Source organism: Lepidochelys kempii, chromosome 23 (genome assembly GCF_965140285.1).
Source record: "Lepidochelys kempii isolate rLepKem1 chromosome 23, rLepKem1.hap1, whole genome shotgun sequence".
Taxonomy (NCBI): Eukaryota; Metazoa; Chordata; order Testudines; family Cheloniidae; genus Lepidochelys; species Lepidochelys kempii.
Window position 1 is genome coordinate 4,293,746 of NC_136402.1, and position 14,940 is coordinate 4,308,685.

The following is a 14,940-nucleotide window of genomic DNA, read 5'->3' on the forward strand; positions in this document are numbered from 1 at the left end:
TGGACAGCAGGAGGCACTGACGCCGCAATTGATGCCCCCTTTCCCCAATTCGTCTATCATGTTTCCTTCATTTATTTACTGAAGCCTTTGCTTTGGTGGAGAAAGCGTGGGCTAGTGAGCAAAGCACTGGACAGGGACCTGGGTTTGATTCCTGGCTCTGCCACTGGCCTGCTTAGTGAGTGAGGCACATCACCGCTCTGTGCCTCAGTTTCCCCATCTGCAAAATAAGCATAATGCTACTGATGCCCTTTGTAAGCCCTTTATTGGAGCTATGGATTGTTGTTACTTCAGGGCCGGATGGCAGTGGAATAAACATGCTGCCCAGGGGCCAGTTCAGTGGGTCTCACAGCTATGAGTGGTCTAGTGATTGGAACAGAGGGGGTTGGGAGCCACCAGGACTCCTGGGTTCTATCAGTTGCCTGGTCCTCAGAGTCAGGCTGAGCAGCCTCAGGGCAAACTGGAGGCAATTGACCCAAACGAGGACAGGTTTAGAAAACCTGACCCAGGAGGAAAGGCTGAAAGAAGGAGGCAGGTTTAGTCTAGAGAAGAGAAGGTTGAGGGGAGACCTGAGAACAGTCGTCAATTACGTTAAGAGCTACATAAAGCGGAGGGTGAGCCACTGTTCTCCATTGTGGGTAGGCCAAGCAGGAATTGTCCTAACCCGCAGCAAGGGAGATAGTAGAAACTCCAGGGGGAGTCAGGGCTACTTGGTCCTGTCTCAACTCAGAGGGGGTGGATTAGCTGACCCGGGGAGGTCCCTTTCAGCCCAACGTTCCTAGGATGCTGTGGGACGGGCACACACCCCTCCTCTGGAGCCTTTTACCAGCTGGCGAAATGGACACGGATTTGAGTTTATCGTAAAGAAAAAGGCACTTTTGCTTTTGCTTTTTTTTGTATTATGCTTTGGAAGAAAAAAATCACCTCGCTTACATCACGGATAAAAATGAAGAGGGCCCCTCACACAGACAGGGGCTTCGGTGTCACAGTGACAGATTACGTTTGAAAACCAAACACACACACAGAGGGATACAACCCAGGGAGTCATCGGCATGCGCCCCACCTCCCAATTCAGCCATCCCATCAGTCTTATTTCCCTTCATTTAGTTCATGAAATAGTTGCTTCAGGAATATCCTGTGGTGGGGAGTTCCACAGATTACCAGGAAAGGATGGAGGGGGAACTGAACCAGGGAAATCTCTGATGTCCCCCTTCTCTGATTCATCTCTCCCATCACTGCTGTTTCTCTTCAATTGGTTAATGAAATGTTTGCTTCAGGAATATCCTGTGGTGGGGAGTTCCACAGGTTACCAGGAAAGGATGGAGGTGGAACTCAACCAGGGAAATCTCCAATGTCCCCATTCTCTGATTCATCTCTTCCATCATTCCTGTTTCTCTTCAGTTAGTTAATGAAATGTTTGCTTCAGGAATATCCTGTTGTGGGGGGTTCCACAGGTTAACAGGGAAGGATGGAGTGGAGAATTGAACCAGGCAAGTCTCTGGCCTGACCCTCTCTGATTCAGCTGTCCTGTCAATCCAGTTTGGCTTCATTTAGCTACTGAAGCATTTGTGTCAGTTGATATAGGGGCTTTCTTCAGAACAGTGTGGCCTAGTGGATAGAGCACTGGAGCGGGACTCAGGAGACCTGGGTTCTATTCCCAACTCTGCCACGGGTGAGCTTGGGCAAGTCACTTCCCTTCTCTGTGCCTCAGTTTCCCTATCTGTAGAATGGGGATAGAGATACTGACACCATCACTCCCCTTTGTAAAGTGCTTTGAGATTTATGGATGATAAAATCTCGGGATTATTAATATCTTGTGGTGGGGAGTTCCACAGGTTAACGTGCTTCATAAAATCAGAGGCTGCTCGGAACCTCTCTCAATCAAAGTTGGCTGGGATAATGCACAAGAAAATTCCTGTCTCCCTCTCACCCCCTCCCCTACCCCCATTTCTCTCCAGAGGGCAGAGAACTGCCCAATCCCACATCTGACTGGCCCTCCCCCGGCACTCATTATCTGCCCCTGGGAAAACCCATCTCAGCCAGGGGAAGGAGCCTCAAGGGTAGGGTCATGGGGGGCGGGGGGGCATGAGGACCCAATCACAACAGGAGGGGTGAGGGAGATTAGGGTCCCATAGGAGGCAGGGCTGTGGCAGTTTGAAAATAGAGCCAAATATCCACACGTCACGCTCCAAAAATTCCCCCAGACTGGGAGAAAGTTCCATGCAGATTCCTCCTTCTGAGTCACTGCACTGGGGCAGGATGCACTAGGGTCTGCCTTCCCTATAGCGGGGGGGGGGGGTCACGTGTGTACCCCCCCAAGAGGAAATAAAGATTCCTCCCCCCGCCCACAACACATGGAGCCACTATGTCTGTAGCATACTCCACCCTCCCAGCTGCGACTGAGCCTGCAACCTTCAGCTCCCAGGGACAGCCCTCTCCCACTGGAGCTACAGAAGGAGCTCCCCTAGCTGGCTGCAATAGTAGGGCTGTTATCCGCTAAGTGCCATGGCAGTGCGCACACCCTACGCCCGCCCCCAAGCATCCGGGGCTCCACCTAACACACAGCGCTGGAGACTCCAGGGCAGGTTGGACAGCAGGGACGGACAGATGGACGACCGGGAGCCGGGGTGGGGGGGCAGCGAAGCGGGAGAGCACGTGGGGCCGGGGCTCATGCATTTTTGAGAATCTTCTTGGCCCGGGTGTTGGCCTCTTGGATGCGATCTTCGTTCACGGTGACCTGCGGGGAGAGGAGCCGGCGGTGGACCGCGCTCATGCAGACAACTCTGCGGGGGGCCACGGCTCCCTGGTAGGGGCTGCAAACCCTCCCGCAGCAACCTAAGCACCTAGTTCCCGAGCAGGCGGGCGGGGGGCTACCCGGGAGCGCCGGACCTGCTGGTGCAGGTCTATCCCCTCGCTAGCTGCTGCTAGAGGGTTTCGAACCCAGGACTCCACCGCTCGGAAGCCCAGCCCTCTCCCACTTGAACATGGCACCGGAAAGGGGTCGCTGGGTCCTCGAATCCCATCCCCTGCCAACCCCGCCAACCTCAGCCGATCACAGCCCAATTTAATCCCACTTCTTCCGATGCCTTTAGCTTTCACAGCTCGTCTTCCTGGGGTATTTCTAGACAGCCCTCAGCTCCCCGCTCAGCCTGCTCAACTCCTCCCTTCCCCTCACGCTCTTCGCCGCCTTTCTCCGCACCTTGAATTCAAGGAGGGACTCGCTCCTTCGGCCAGCTGCAGTAGCTGGGCTGTTATCCACCAGCTGGAGCGGGATGCAGCGCACGATTCACAAGTGCGTGGCACCGGGTGAGCGTGTTCAGCTGGTAGGACACCCTCCTTAGGCAGGGGAGCAGCTGACGGCCGAGCAGTGAACCGAGCTGGAGGGGGGTTCTCAGCCCGGATCCTTAATGGGGCAAGACACTGCCCCATCTCCAGCCCCCTACAGCATCCCACTCCTTTGGCACCCCCTGCAGGCAACCAGGCTCCTGCCCAAAGGCTCAGTCTCCAGGTGGGGAGACGGGCGTGCGGCCGCGCAGCGCTCACCTTCTCCATGATCTTGTCCACCTGCTTGTTCTGGATGTCGATCTCGTTGCCCACGTCCAGAGCCATGCTCTTCAAGTTGCCCAGGATGCTCCCCACCTGCACCAGGTTCTCCTCCATCTCGTCCTCCCGTGCGTCATTGGTTATTCTGGAAGATCCGCCCCTCCCCCCGCCCCTCCCGTAAGGTGGGGAGCGTCCTGCTCCGACCCTAAACACTAACAGCACCAGCCTCCCTGCTGCCTAGGCTAAGGGAGTAGCTCCCTCTGCGACGGGGCAGTAGCAGGCTATTATCCTCTATGCAGGCTGCAGCCGCTGCAGCCACTTTATTAGACCTTGGATTCCCGCTGCTTCCCCATTCATGGCGGTTCCCCAGTCAGGCCCTCTTTTCTGAGCCCCTCTCCCTGCAGCACAACGCCCCCCGGTGGGGCATGGAGGCCAGCACCAACTTTGAGGGGAAAGCACCCCTTACTGAGCCCCCGATCCTGCCCCCTAGCACCGCGCTGGAGCATCAAGTCCCTGATGGTCCAGAACCCCGCAGGACTGTCTCAAGAACCTGGGGTAGGGGGGTCAGGTCTTGAGGTCCCCTCCCCAGATGCAAATAACCTAAGGGATAATAACCCAGGCGAGAGCACCCCTTCCTGAACCACCCACCCCACTCCCTTTGCTTCCAGTGGGACATCAGCAGATGGGCTCCCAGACCAAGGGGGCCTAGCTGGACTCAGCCCCCTGGAGGCGCCTGGGGGTGGGTCCTGCTGACCCTACCTGTGGATGTAGTCCCCGCTCATGGTCATCTGCTCCCTTTCGTCTGCCACCCGCGAGGGCTGTGTGGAGACCACCCCGTCCTGGGTGTTGCCCCAGACCGCCTTGTACGCCTCACTGGCCTTGATGTTCTTCAGCCTCAGTAAAACAGGAGGGGGTGGAGCCGGTGAGACACAGGCCTGGGGGGGTCTGACGCCCACCAGGGCAGCCAGGTTCCCCCCTTTCCCTGGCTGGGGTCAGATCCCACAGGGCAGCCCCCCGAAACTCGGCTGGGGTCTGATCCCACAGGGCTGCCCCCACACCCGGCTGGGGTCTGGTCCCACAGGGCTGCCCCCCCAAAACCCGGCTGGGTTCTGATCCCACAGAGCTGCCCCCACACATGACTGGGGTCTGATCCCACAGAGCTGCCCCCCAAAACCCGACTGATGTCTGATCCCACAGGGCTGCCCCAGGCATCCCCAGGTACCCTGAGATGCAGGGGTGTGGGGCAGCTGCGTTGTCACATGGGGATGGGACCGGCAGGATGGAGGTGACAGGGGGGCAGATTACAGGGGTGTCTCCCCTTCCAGGCAGGGGGCGGGGGGGCTTACTTGGCACAGGGGCAGACACAGAGGCCGCAGCACTTGGCCATGTCTGTCAGGTTCTTCTCCGCCTCCTTCATGTCCTGGTTGATCTGATCCAGCCCCTCGTCAATCCGGTCCAGCTGTTCTGGAGGGGAGGAGGGGCAGGTGAGTGCCGGGGCCAGGGGGGCAGATGAGGCCGTAGGGCTGGGGGAGTCCATGGGGCAGGGTGTTGGGGGGCAGATGAGGCCGTAGGGCTGGGGGAGCCTATGGGGGGTTGGGGGGAGCCCCTGGTGGGGGCAGGCTCTAGGTTGGCAGTGGACTGAGTCTTCACTTGGACCTGCCCCCAGTCAGGAGGAGCCCGGGGCTGTCTCAGGAGGCATGAACCCAGGGTAGGGTAATGGGGAGTTGCGGGTACCAGGGGGGTTCAGGTCTTGAGGTTCATCCCAGGGTACAAATAACCTACGGGGTTGGGGTTTGCTCCTCCCAGTTGAGAGGAAGGGGGGGGGGAGCCAATGGGGAGCACCACCCACCCCCGGCACTGAGAATTCAGTGCTGTGAGCTTCCCCACAGCAGTGCCCTGGCCAGTTCCAGCTTGGACTCCAGCCACCATGGCTGTGAGTTACTGTGTGTGTGTGTGGGGGGGGGATATTGGAGCTAGCTCCCACCCCTGCTCTCTCATGTGCTCAGCCCCTTCCTCAGCGCTGATGCCCCCCCACGCCCATGGGAGTTGGGAGCCGCACAGCCAAGGGCTGGGGGTGGGGGCACTGGCGTCTCAGGAACCGGGTCCATCCGGGACCTGGCCTGGATCCAGCAGAACTCAGGGGGGTCCAGCCTTAAACTGGAGCTGGTGCTGATCCAGCCGGGTGGGTCTGTGACAGGAGCGACGTGGTTGGGGGGGGGTCTGGGAGTGTCCCCCCCAGGCACACACTGGCTGTGTCCTGCTCCTCCCGCCTCCCCCCCCCATCCCACCCCCCAGCCTCTTTCTCACCTCCCTGTTCATCCAGCATCACCAAGATCTGGATCCCAGCGTCTTTGCTCTGCGGTGGGAGAGGAGGCAAGTGGGGAGAGGGGGGGCAGTGTTAGCAAACCCCGGCCCAGCCGCTGCCCGGTGACACCAACCTCAGAACAGCTCTCTGATGCCAGAGGCTGTGAGCTTCCCCACAGCAGTGCTCTGCCAGGAACCCCAATGCTGTGAGCTTCCACACAGCAGTGCCCTGCCAAGAACACCGATGCTGCAAGCTTCCGCACAGCAGTGCTCTGCCAGGAATTCCGGTGCCATGAGCTTCCCCACAGCAGTGTCCATACAGAATGGCAGTGTTGTGAGCTTCCCCACAAGAGTGCCCAGCCAGGGATTCCACAGCTGTGAGCTTCCCTACAGCAGTGCCCTGCCAGTACCAGGCTGAAGACTCTGGTGCAGTGAACTTCCCCACAACAGAGCCCTTCCCGTACCTGGCTGGGACCTCTGATGCTGTGAACTTCCCCACAGCAGTGCCCTGATCAGTTCCAGCTGGGACTCCAGTTTTCCAGCCCCAAGGGACAGCTGCCATTGCCATCAGCTGCTGCACAGCTCTGTATTAAAGGGGGTGCCAAGGGACCACCCCCCCATCACCCCCGGGGTCCTTGCTCAGCTCTTACCTCTTCCACCATATGCAGCATTCGACGGGTGCTCTCCAGAGACTGCAGGGGAGAACAGAGAACAGGGTGTTGGTACAAGAAACGCCGCCCGGCACTCCCATCGGCAGAGCGTATGTGCCGCCGCTGAGGAGCTCAGTACAGTGCAGCTACCTCTGGGGCACGGCCCTTCAACAGCGCAACAAAACCACAGCAAGGCTTCTTGCAGAAAGTGCCTGCATAGCTGGGGGAGAGCAAGTGGGGTGGGATGGGGTGCAGTGTGGTGTCGGGGGGAGAGATGTTATGCGGGGGAGGCAGGCTGGCCCGCAAGCCTCGTGGTTACGATGTTACGCTGGGACTTAGGGGATCTGGGTTTGATTTCAGTCTCGGCCACCAATTCCCCATGAGACCTTGGGTGAGTGAGTGTGCCTCAGTTTCCCCACCTGTAAAAGATGGATGATAATCCTTCCCTTGTCTATTTAGACTGAAAGCTCTCTAGGCCCTTGCGATGTGTCTGGGCGGCGCCCTGCGCAATGGGGCCCTGATCTCGGTCACTGTGTGTCTGGGCAGCACCCGGCCCGGCAGGGCCCTGATCCCCATCGTGTGGCTGTTACTGTAATAATCTATCCGTGTGGGCTTTGCATTGAGAGACCCAGGGAGGCACCTGCCTTGTGCTCACTGAATCTGTCCCCTTCCGGGCCCCCTGTAATGAGCTCTCGACCAGCGGTTGTCCTGCCGTGGGACAGCACCCAAATCCCTTGGCTTCCCCCCGACCATCCGCTGCACTGTGTGTGCCCTGGGAGGGGATGGTTCCCAGTGACTGAGCGCCCGGTTCAGGAGCTGCCACTTCCCCAGCTGCCATTTTCACCCCACCCGTCGCCACCGGGGGCAAGGGCTGGGATTTCCTTCCCCTCCGCCTGGGCCTCACTCTCGTCCCCGCAAGGCGGTTCGGATCCCTTTGTTCTCTCTGGCCCCATCTTTCCCCTGTTCCCCTAGGTGGAAGCATTTTCCCGTGGGTGGGGGGAGGGGGCTGGGTGTCAGGACTCCTGGGTTCTCTCCCCAGCTCTGGGAGGGGAGGGGGGCTGGTAGTTAGAGCAGGCAGGCTGGAGTTGGGACTCCTGGGTTCTCTCCCCAGCTCTGGGAGGGGAGCGGGGGCCAGTAGTTAGAGCAGGCAGGCTGGAGTCAGGACTCCTGGGTTCTCTCCCCAGCTCTGGGAGGGGAGCGGGGGCTAGTGAGTTGGAGCAGGCAGGCTGGAGTCGGGACTCCTGGGTTCTCTCCCCAGCTCTGGGAGGGGAGCGGGGGCCAGTAGTTAGAGCAGGCAGGCTGGAGTCAGGACTCCTGGGTTCTCTCCCCAGCTCTGGGAGGGGAGCGGGGGCTAGTGAGTTGGAGCAGGCAGGCTGGAGTCAGGACTCCTGGGTTCTCTCCCCCGCTCTGGGAGGGGAGCGGGGGCTAGTGAGTTGGAGCAGGCAGGCTGGAGTCAGGACTCTGCCACTGACTTGCAGTGTGGCCTTGCCCAAGTCACTTCCTCTCTCGGTGCCTCAGTTTCCGCAGTGGGGGTATTCACAAGCCTGCCCCAGCGCCAGGCGCCCTGGGATGCTAGAGATGGCCCCAGCACCCTCCTCCCTGCTCACCTCATCTGTGATCTGATCCACGCGGCGCTGCACCTCCTGCGACTCGGGCCCCACAGTGCCGTTGGCTGCCATCCTGCAGGCTCCCCAGCGGAGGGCGAGTGCCTTCGGGAACACACGGGGGATGGGCTCTGCTTACAGCCTCTCCCGGATCACCTGCAGGGGGTGACGTAAAGCAACTGCGCTAGTGTCCAGAGCCCTGCAAGCGGCAGACGAAGGCTGAGATTTCCAGCCTAGGGGGCTTAGATACATCACTCATGATGGGGTGTCTAAATCCCCTAGGCTGTGGAGCCTACAAACCTATACAAACCCTATTGGTTGGAGAGCTCAGCACAGTGCCTAGGGCTAGAAGGGACTGGCGTTTATTTATGGATGGGGGGTGCCCTGGATGGATGGATGAATGGATGGAGAGTGATTGGATGTGCTGGGGGGGAGAAGGGGTGCCCGGAGGGACGGAGGGGAGTGCTGGGGTGGGAGGGATGGAGCGGGGGTCACAGACAGATGGAGAAAGATCCGGGGCAAAAAAAAACATATGAAGAGAGACTGAAACGACTGGGAGTGTTACATTAGAGAGGCGTGAATAGGAGGGGACGTGAGAAACACTGTGCCCAGGAGAGAGAAGGGAGATTGGGCAGGGACCCCATCTCATCACTCAGCGACAGGCAATGGAACTGAACGTGTGGATTCGAACTCAACACCAGGAAATGCTTTTCCACACGAGGCGTCAGCCTGCGGAACCGACGGCCACCGGATGCCGCTGAGGATGGGAATTTAATGCAACCAACACCGCCTCTGGGTGGCGCTCTCTCTCCCTCTAGTGATGGTCACATACAGGGGGATTGAGCCTGCTACAGCCTCGATTAAGTGAGCAGGGACTTTTAGCTCAGACAGGAAACGGAGAGGCTCACGCATTGAGATCCAGAAGTCGCAGGTCCCAGCCTCGCTGCCGACAACCGAAAGTCACAGAGGCAAGAGTCAAAAAGGGGGTCGGACTTTGATATGGAGAACAAGAATCTGCCAGGGCAGGCTAAGAAGACAGTGTAACCTACGGGGTCACATAGGCATCTGCTAATTGGAAATGTGCTGAAATGCAAGTACAGAGCAGGGCTTTAGGCTCCATATTATTAAAGCTAAGTGTGAACAAGAGGGATTAATAGAAATGAGGCAAGGCGTGACCTTGGGTCAGGTAGTAAATCTGCGGGGGGTTTCCGGCCGGTGTTGTAGGGGAATTTGGAGGTGTCTCAGAAGAGTAGCAACTGCAGAATTTGCATCGACACAAATGACCTTTCAAGCCATGTTGGACAACAGCCAATAAAGAAGTAGACAACATTTGGGTTTGGGGGCCCAGCTTAAATACAGCAGCCGCCAAAATACAGATCAGGTCAAAGGCAGGTTTCATTAATTAAGGGGTCTTGTTATAATTGGCTAGGGAAAGGGCAGTACCCCGGTTTTAGAGCAGAGCATGCATCTGCATCGGGGTGCTGTTACCAAATGGATTTTTTGTCCATTCTTCTCGGCCCGGGACCAGTGAGTATCCACACAGGGGCTGGTTCTTTTGTAGTGGCTGTGTGCTTTCCCTCTTGATTTTTATATTAAATAAACTCTGTAATTCTCTCTCTCATGGTGTCCTTCACAGCCCTCCCTGGAATTCACTGATTTGAAATGGCTCCCACCATAAAGAGTTGAGTTTGGTTCTATTCCTTAGAAGGAAAGGATTCATTGGGAAGCTGTAAATCCAGACAGGGAGAGAAATCTCCTGCTTCAGGATTTATGCTGATCATAGAATATCAGGGTTGGAAGGGACCTCAGGAGGTCATCTAGTCCGACTGACTGCTCAAAGCAGGACCAGTCCCCAATTTTGGCCCCAGATGCCTAAATGGCCCCCTCAAGGATTGAACTCACAACCCATGGTTTAGCAGGCCAATGCTCAAAGCATTGAGCTACCCCTCCCTCCTGTGATCTCTGTGAGAGGTCGGGGTGAGGGGCAAACTGTCCCACGTCTGCTACTGCAGGGTTCTGATACTTTCCTCTGTTGCAGCCAGTGCTGGGAGTTGTCAGAGACGGGAGACCAGGCTTTGAGTCTGATCCAGTCTTGCAGTTCCTATGTTCAGCTAGCATCTAGATGCCCTGATCAGGGATCAAGACCCTTTGTGCCATGCACTGCATAGTCCCCGACCGAGATCAGGGCCCCCCTGTGCCAGGCACTGCACAGTCCCCGACCGAGATCAGGGCCCCATTGTGCCAGGCGCTGCACAGACAGAGCGAGAAACAGTCCCTGCCCCAAAGAGCTAAACAGTCTAAACGGACAAATGGTAAACTGAGGCACAGAGCAACGCAGTGACTAGTCCATGGTCACCGACGGAGTCTGCGGCAGAGCCAGGAATGGCCTCCAGATCTCCCGCGTCCCATCGTTCCTCAGAGCACCTTTCACGCTCCCTCCGTATTTGTCTTTCGTTGTCCCTGATCTGATTTTCGACCTTGTCTTTTTCATTTAGTTTCACCCCCCACCCCCTGTCTAAAGCAGACCCCAATACTGCTAGGGCCAAACCCACAACATTGACACGGGTCAGAACCAGGCCAGAACCCCAGGCCCCTGCCCCCTCGCTGCGAGATCTAAATCAGCGCCCCTACGGCCTCGTGTTATGCCAAGATGCTCAGCTGTTACTTCACCTCTACTAACGTATGGAGAGAGATTTGCCAAGTATCCTCCCCACCCACACTCACAACACCCCCCTTTCCTGGGGGGCACGGGGGAACCAGTGACAGCTTATTTTTAACATGCCTCGCTGGGAGTCTGGTGGGGGAGCTGCAAGCGAGCAGCAGCAATCAGCTGCCTCATAATAAGGGCTCTGTGGCCGGTGCCGGGAGAGGAGGTGGGGCAGGATGACAGGGGGTGTCAGCCCCGGGACTGTGCCTCCCCGGCGGGATTACTAACCAGGCTCTGAGGCCGGGGCGTACGGCCTGGAGGCAGCGCCTGGAGAAAGGCATCCTCAGATCTGCCCAGGAAGCCCCACGCTGCAAACAGTGATGGGGGTGTATCAAGAGGGGGGCGCTCTTCCTTCCCAGTACTGAGCCCAATGGGGCACCAGGGGGCACTGTGCTGCAGGGAGCGGGGTGGGGGCTCAGCAGGGGGCGCTCTCCCCGGGCAGTCAGTGCCAGTCCCAGTGCGGTGCTAGGGGGCGCTGTGGGGCAGGGGGCGCCCTCCCCTCCCAGTCAGCTGCCTCATAATATGGGGGGTATAGCACTGGGCGGAGCTGGGAGGATGCAATCGTTCCTGCCGTCAGGGCACTCAGCGCTGCTTGGATGAGCAGCGCCAGGGGTCTGGGGTCCATCTCCCTGCACTGTAACTTCTGCCGAACACATTATCCGTCGTGTCGTGCCGCAGCGACCATCATCCAGGGATCTCAGAACACTTCAGAATCGCCTGTGAAGGATCGTTGTCCCCATTTTACAGGGAGGGAAACTGAGGCACAGAGTGGCGAGGAAGGTCACAGCCAGCCAGTGGCAGTGCCAAGGAATAGAACCGGGGAGTCAGGAGGCCAAGTGCCCCTTGCTCTAACTCATAGATCACTCCTCCCCTCCCAGAGCTGAGGAAAGAACCCAGGAGTCCCTGGCTCCCAGTCTCCTGTACTAACCAGTAGACACCACTCCCCTCCCAGAGCTGAGGGTAGATCCTAGGAGTCCTGACTCCCAATCCCCCAACCGGCTCTAACCACTAGGCTAGACCATTCTTACTCAGGTCTGCAAACTAAGGAAACTACCTTTATAAACCCCAGAACTGAAATGTAGCTAGGCCCCCCTGTGCTTTGGCCAGACCAGACTTTGTGAGGCACCTATGATCCGCTTACAACATTAGGACCCAGGAAGGACCAGGGCTAAGGGCCTGGTTCCGGTTCTGCCACTGATTCACTGCGTAACCTTGGGCAAGTTACTCCCTCTCTCTGGGGTCCATCTCCCAGCCCCACGGACTGGCTCCCAGCCGGTAGCATGGGTCCATTTCATGCTTAACCAGATGGACTCCTTTGTAGATGGCCACATTTAGGGTTTGATCCTGTTGGGTGCCAAGTCCCCCCTGCTCTAACTGGTGCCAAGTACCTCCTGGGTGGTGCTGAGAGGCCCTCCACTCCTGCTGAAATCAACGAGCCTTGGGCAGAGTGGGGGATGCTGGGCCCACGGCAGGATCAGGAGCTGGGGAAGCTGGAGTTACCATCTCATGTGGCCAGAGCCCCTCAGAACATGGGACTGCCCTGACCACGGGAAATCCAGGCACTGGGCTGTGTCCCCAAAGCCGAACATTTGAAACTGTTCACGGAATAACAATTCCAAACACGTCCATTTGGAAACTTCAAAGTGACCCTCTGGGACAGATTTGATCCCGTCCAAACATGACAGCGCAAATGGGAATAGTAAACAGAAAAGCTCTAAATGATAGTATAATATAATGGGGTCATCTTTTTGTTCTGTGTCTGTACAGCGCCTGGCACAATGGGGGACTGGTCCAGTACTGGGATGACAAAGTGCTACCGTAATACACCTAATAGCAATACAAATGTACAGCGCCTAACACAATGGGGGTCTGGTAAGAGCCGTGCCAGGTTGGCCCCTCTTTGCCAGAAGCCATCGATCTTCCACTCCCAGATCCAACACCTGCTGCCCTTGGCACCCCAGATGGAGACGAAGGTCTGGCAGTAGGGGGGGAGGCGGGGGTGGGGTTTGAAAAGGACCAGCCCAGAGGCAGGGAAAGTCCCAGGAATGATCCAGATGGGAGCGTGAGGCTGGGAGGGGGTGGAGAGATAGGTTGACCAGCCCCCCTCCCTCCTGCCAGCCACAGACTGCCCCACCCCACAGACCCCCACCCCCTCTGTCTGGAATCTTCATGGACCCCATCTGCTCAGACCCCCCCAAAGCCTCCCCCAGACCTCCCTGCAGCCTCCAATTCTCTCCAGACCAGACCCTCCTTTCTCCATCCTCCTACCCAGACCTTCCTCCAGAGACCCTCCCACTCCCTGCCCAGATCCCCTCCCACTGCCCCATCCACCCTCCCCTTTACAGACCTGCCCCCAATCCCAGGGCCGGAGGATCCTCACCCCCCCTGCAGCCCTCGCCCCAGAGGAGCGGCTCCCTCCCCTTTTACCTGTTGCTAGCTCAGTTCCAGGATCCCTGTTCTGTTTCCAGTCACAGCAGCTCAGAGTCTCTGTCTGCTCCTCTGAGAGGTGGGGGGGGGACGGTTGGCCCCACCTCTAGGGGGCTCCCATTGGACAGTTGGCCTAGCTGGCAGCTCAGGATGCTTTCCCATTGGCTGCCAGCAAAAGGGGGGTCAGGACCGGGTGGGTTAAGAGCCTGAGGCTGGTACCCACCCACCCACCTGAGGATGCTGTTACCAGGGGCAACCTCCAGCCTATGACGTTAGCTGGGGAGCAGTGAGGCCGGAGATGGCGACTTGGCATGGTAACCCGGGCAACATGCCCGGCAACTTGCATGGCAACCTGGCCAACTCGCCTAGGCAGCTTGGTACTGCAACCTGGGCAATTTGGCGTGGTAACCTGAACCACCGGCCATAGCGCCAGGCAACCTGGGCACCTAGCCTGGTAACATGGGCCTCTTTGTAACCCAGGCAACCTGGGCCGCGCTCCTGGGAGCCGACTGGGCAGCCTGGCAGCGACGTGGCATCCAGACTCGCTTGGGCCCTTTCAATCCCGCGCCCCTGAGGAGGAAAAGGGCCGTGGCTTGAACTGGTGCTTGGCGGGGAGCTGCCTGGCTGAGGATAATCCAGCAGGGGGCGATGGATTCCACCGGGGGGGAGAGGGGGGGCCTATCGCAGCTGCTGCCAGGGCGGGGCTTAGTTGACAGGCCCATGGCTGGCAGAGCCCTGTAGCTTTTCACTCTCATCCATGACTCTGCACCTGCCACAACATGACAGGGCCCTTTGTAATAGGGCCTCAGGCCGGGCTGTGCACACAGTGTGACTGTCTTAAGCAGGCAGTGAATCAGGACTCCTGGGTTCGTCTCCCAGCTTTGAGAGGGCAGTGGGGTCTTGTGGCTAGGACAGGGGCAGGGGCTGGGCATAGGAAGCAGGGGGTGCTGCAGCACCCCCAGGTTTTACACGGGGCTCAGGCTGCCGGCCCCACGCCTGGGGCTCCATGCCCACCTCCAGCGATGTCCCGTCTTGGCCCCCTTCCCCCTGTCTGTGTTCCCCGCCTCCCAGAGCCACTGCTTTGCTCCTGGTCCCAGTTCCAGGGGTGGGGGTGAGGTAAAAATAGGGCTTTGTGGTTTCGCTGGCTTTCAGCACCCCCACTATAAAAAGTGTTCCAGCACCCCTGGGGCTAGGAGTCAGGACTCCTGGGTTCTGCTCCCAGCACCGGGAGAAAAGTGGGGTTTAGTGGTTAGAGCAGAGTGCGAGGAGTCAGGACTCCTGGGTTCCATGCCCAACTTTGGGAAGGGCGTGTGGGCCTAGTGATTAGAGCAGGGGAACTGGGAGCCAGGACTTCTGGGTTCTGCTCCGAGCTGGGGAGTGGGGGCTAGTGGTTAGAGCAGGGAGGCTGGGAGCCAGGACTCCATGGGGCTAACAGTCAGAGGCTCTTGGCCAGCATTAGGTGGGATGAGGGGCTGTAGTGAGCCCACAGGAGAGAAGGTAACAGGCTGTGGATATAACAAGCCTAGCGCTTTCTTCGCCCAAGGCGTAACAGTCTCATGGGGACGCCTGCTGAACTGCGAACAACTCCCTGTGCAGCAGGTGTGATCCAGGCAGCCCCACATGTCCCAGCCTGCCAGCTGAACTGTGACCGGGCTGCTCGAGGCCCCGACCGAACTGGCTCCTCTACATGCTGGGTGTGCCGAGGTTA

At 58.4% G+C, this 14,940-nt stretch overlaps 1 protein-coding gene across 2 annotated transcripts; it reads right to left on the reverse strand.

Moving 5' to 3' along the window:
• Positions 1-873: 873 nt before the first annotated feature.
• Positions 874-13,332, reverse strand: LOC140902163 (synaptosomal-associated protein 25). Of its 2 annotated transcripts, none has more exons than XM_073321924.2 (8): positions 13,233-13,332; positions 8,102-8,254; positions 6,495-6,536; positions 5,848-5,896; positions 4,887-5,004; positions 4,300-4,434; positions 3,541-3,685; positions 874-2,734 (listed from the first exon to the last, which is right to left on the reverse strand). In XM_073321924.2, exons 2-8 carry the CDS (start codon positions 8,171-8,173, stop codon positions 2,666-2,668), a joined length of 630 nt encoding a protein of 209 aa, XP_073178025.1. In that variant the 5' UTR covers positions 8,174-8,254; positions 13,233-13,332; the 3' UTR covers positions 874-2,665. The 2 variants fall into 2 exon arrangements, with proteins under 2 accessions (XP_073178025.1, XP_073178026.1); XM_073321925.2 differs by having other exon boundaries at positions 8,102-8,297; positions 13,233-13,279.
• Between the last annotated feature and the right edge of the window lie 1,608 nt (positions 13,333-14,940).

Coding starts and splice junctions, on each gene's coding strand:
- LOC140902163 (XM_073321924.2), bottom strand. CDS start 8,173: ATGGCAGCCAACGGCACTGTGGGGCCCGAGTCGCAGGAGGTGCAGCGC. Junction 5,897..6,494: donor TGCTGCATATGGTGGAAGAG/GTAAGAGCTGAG, acceptor CTCCCACCGCAG/AGCAAAGACGCTGGGATCCA. Junction 5,005..5,847: donor GATGCTGGATGAACAGGGAG/GTGAGAAAGAGG, acceptor CCTCCCCTCCAG/AACAGCTGGACCGGATTGAC.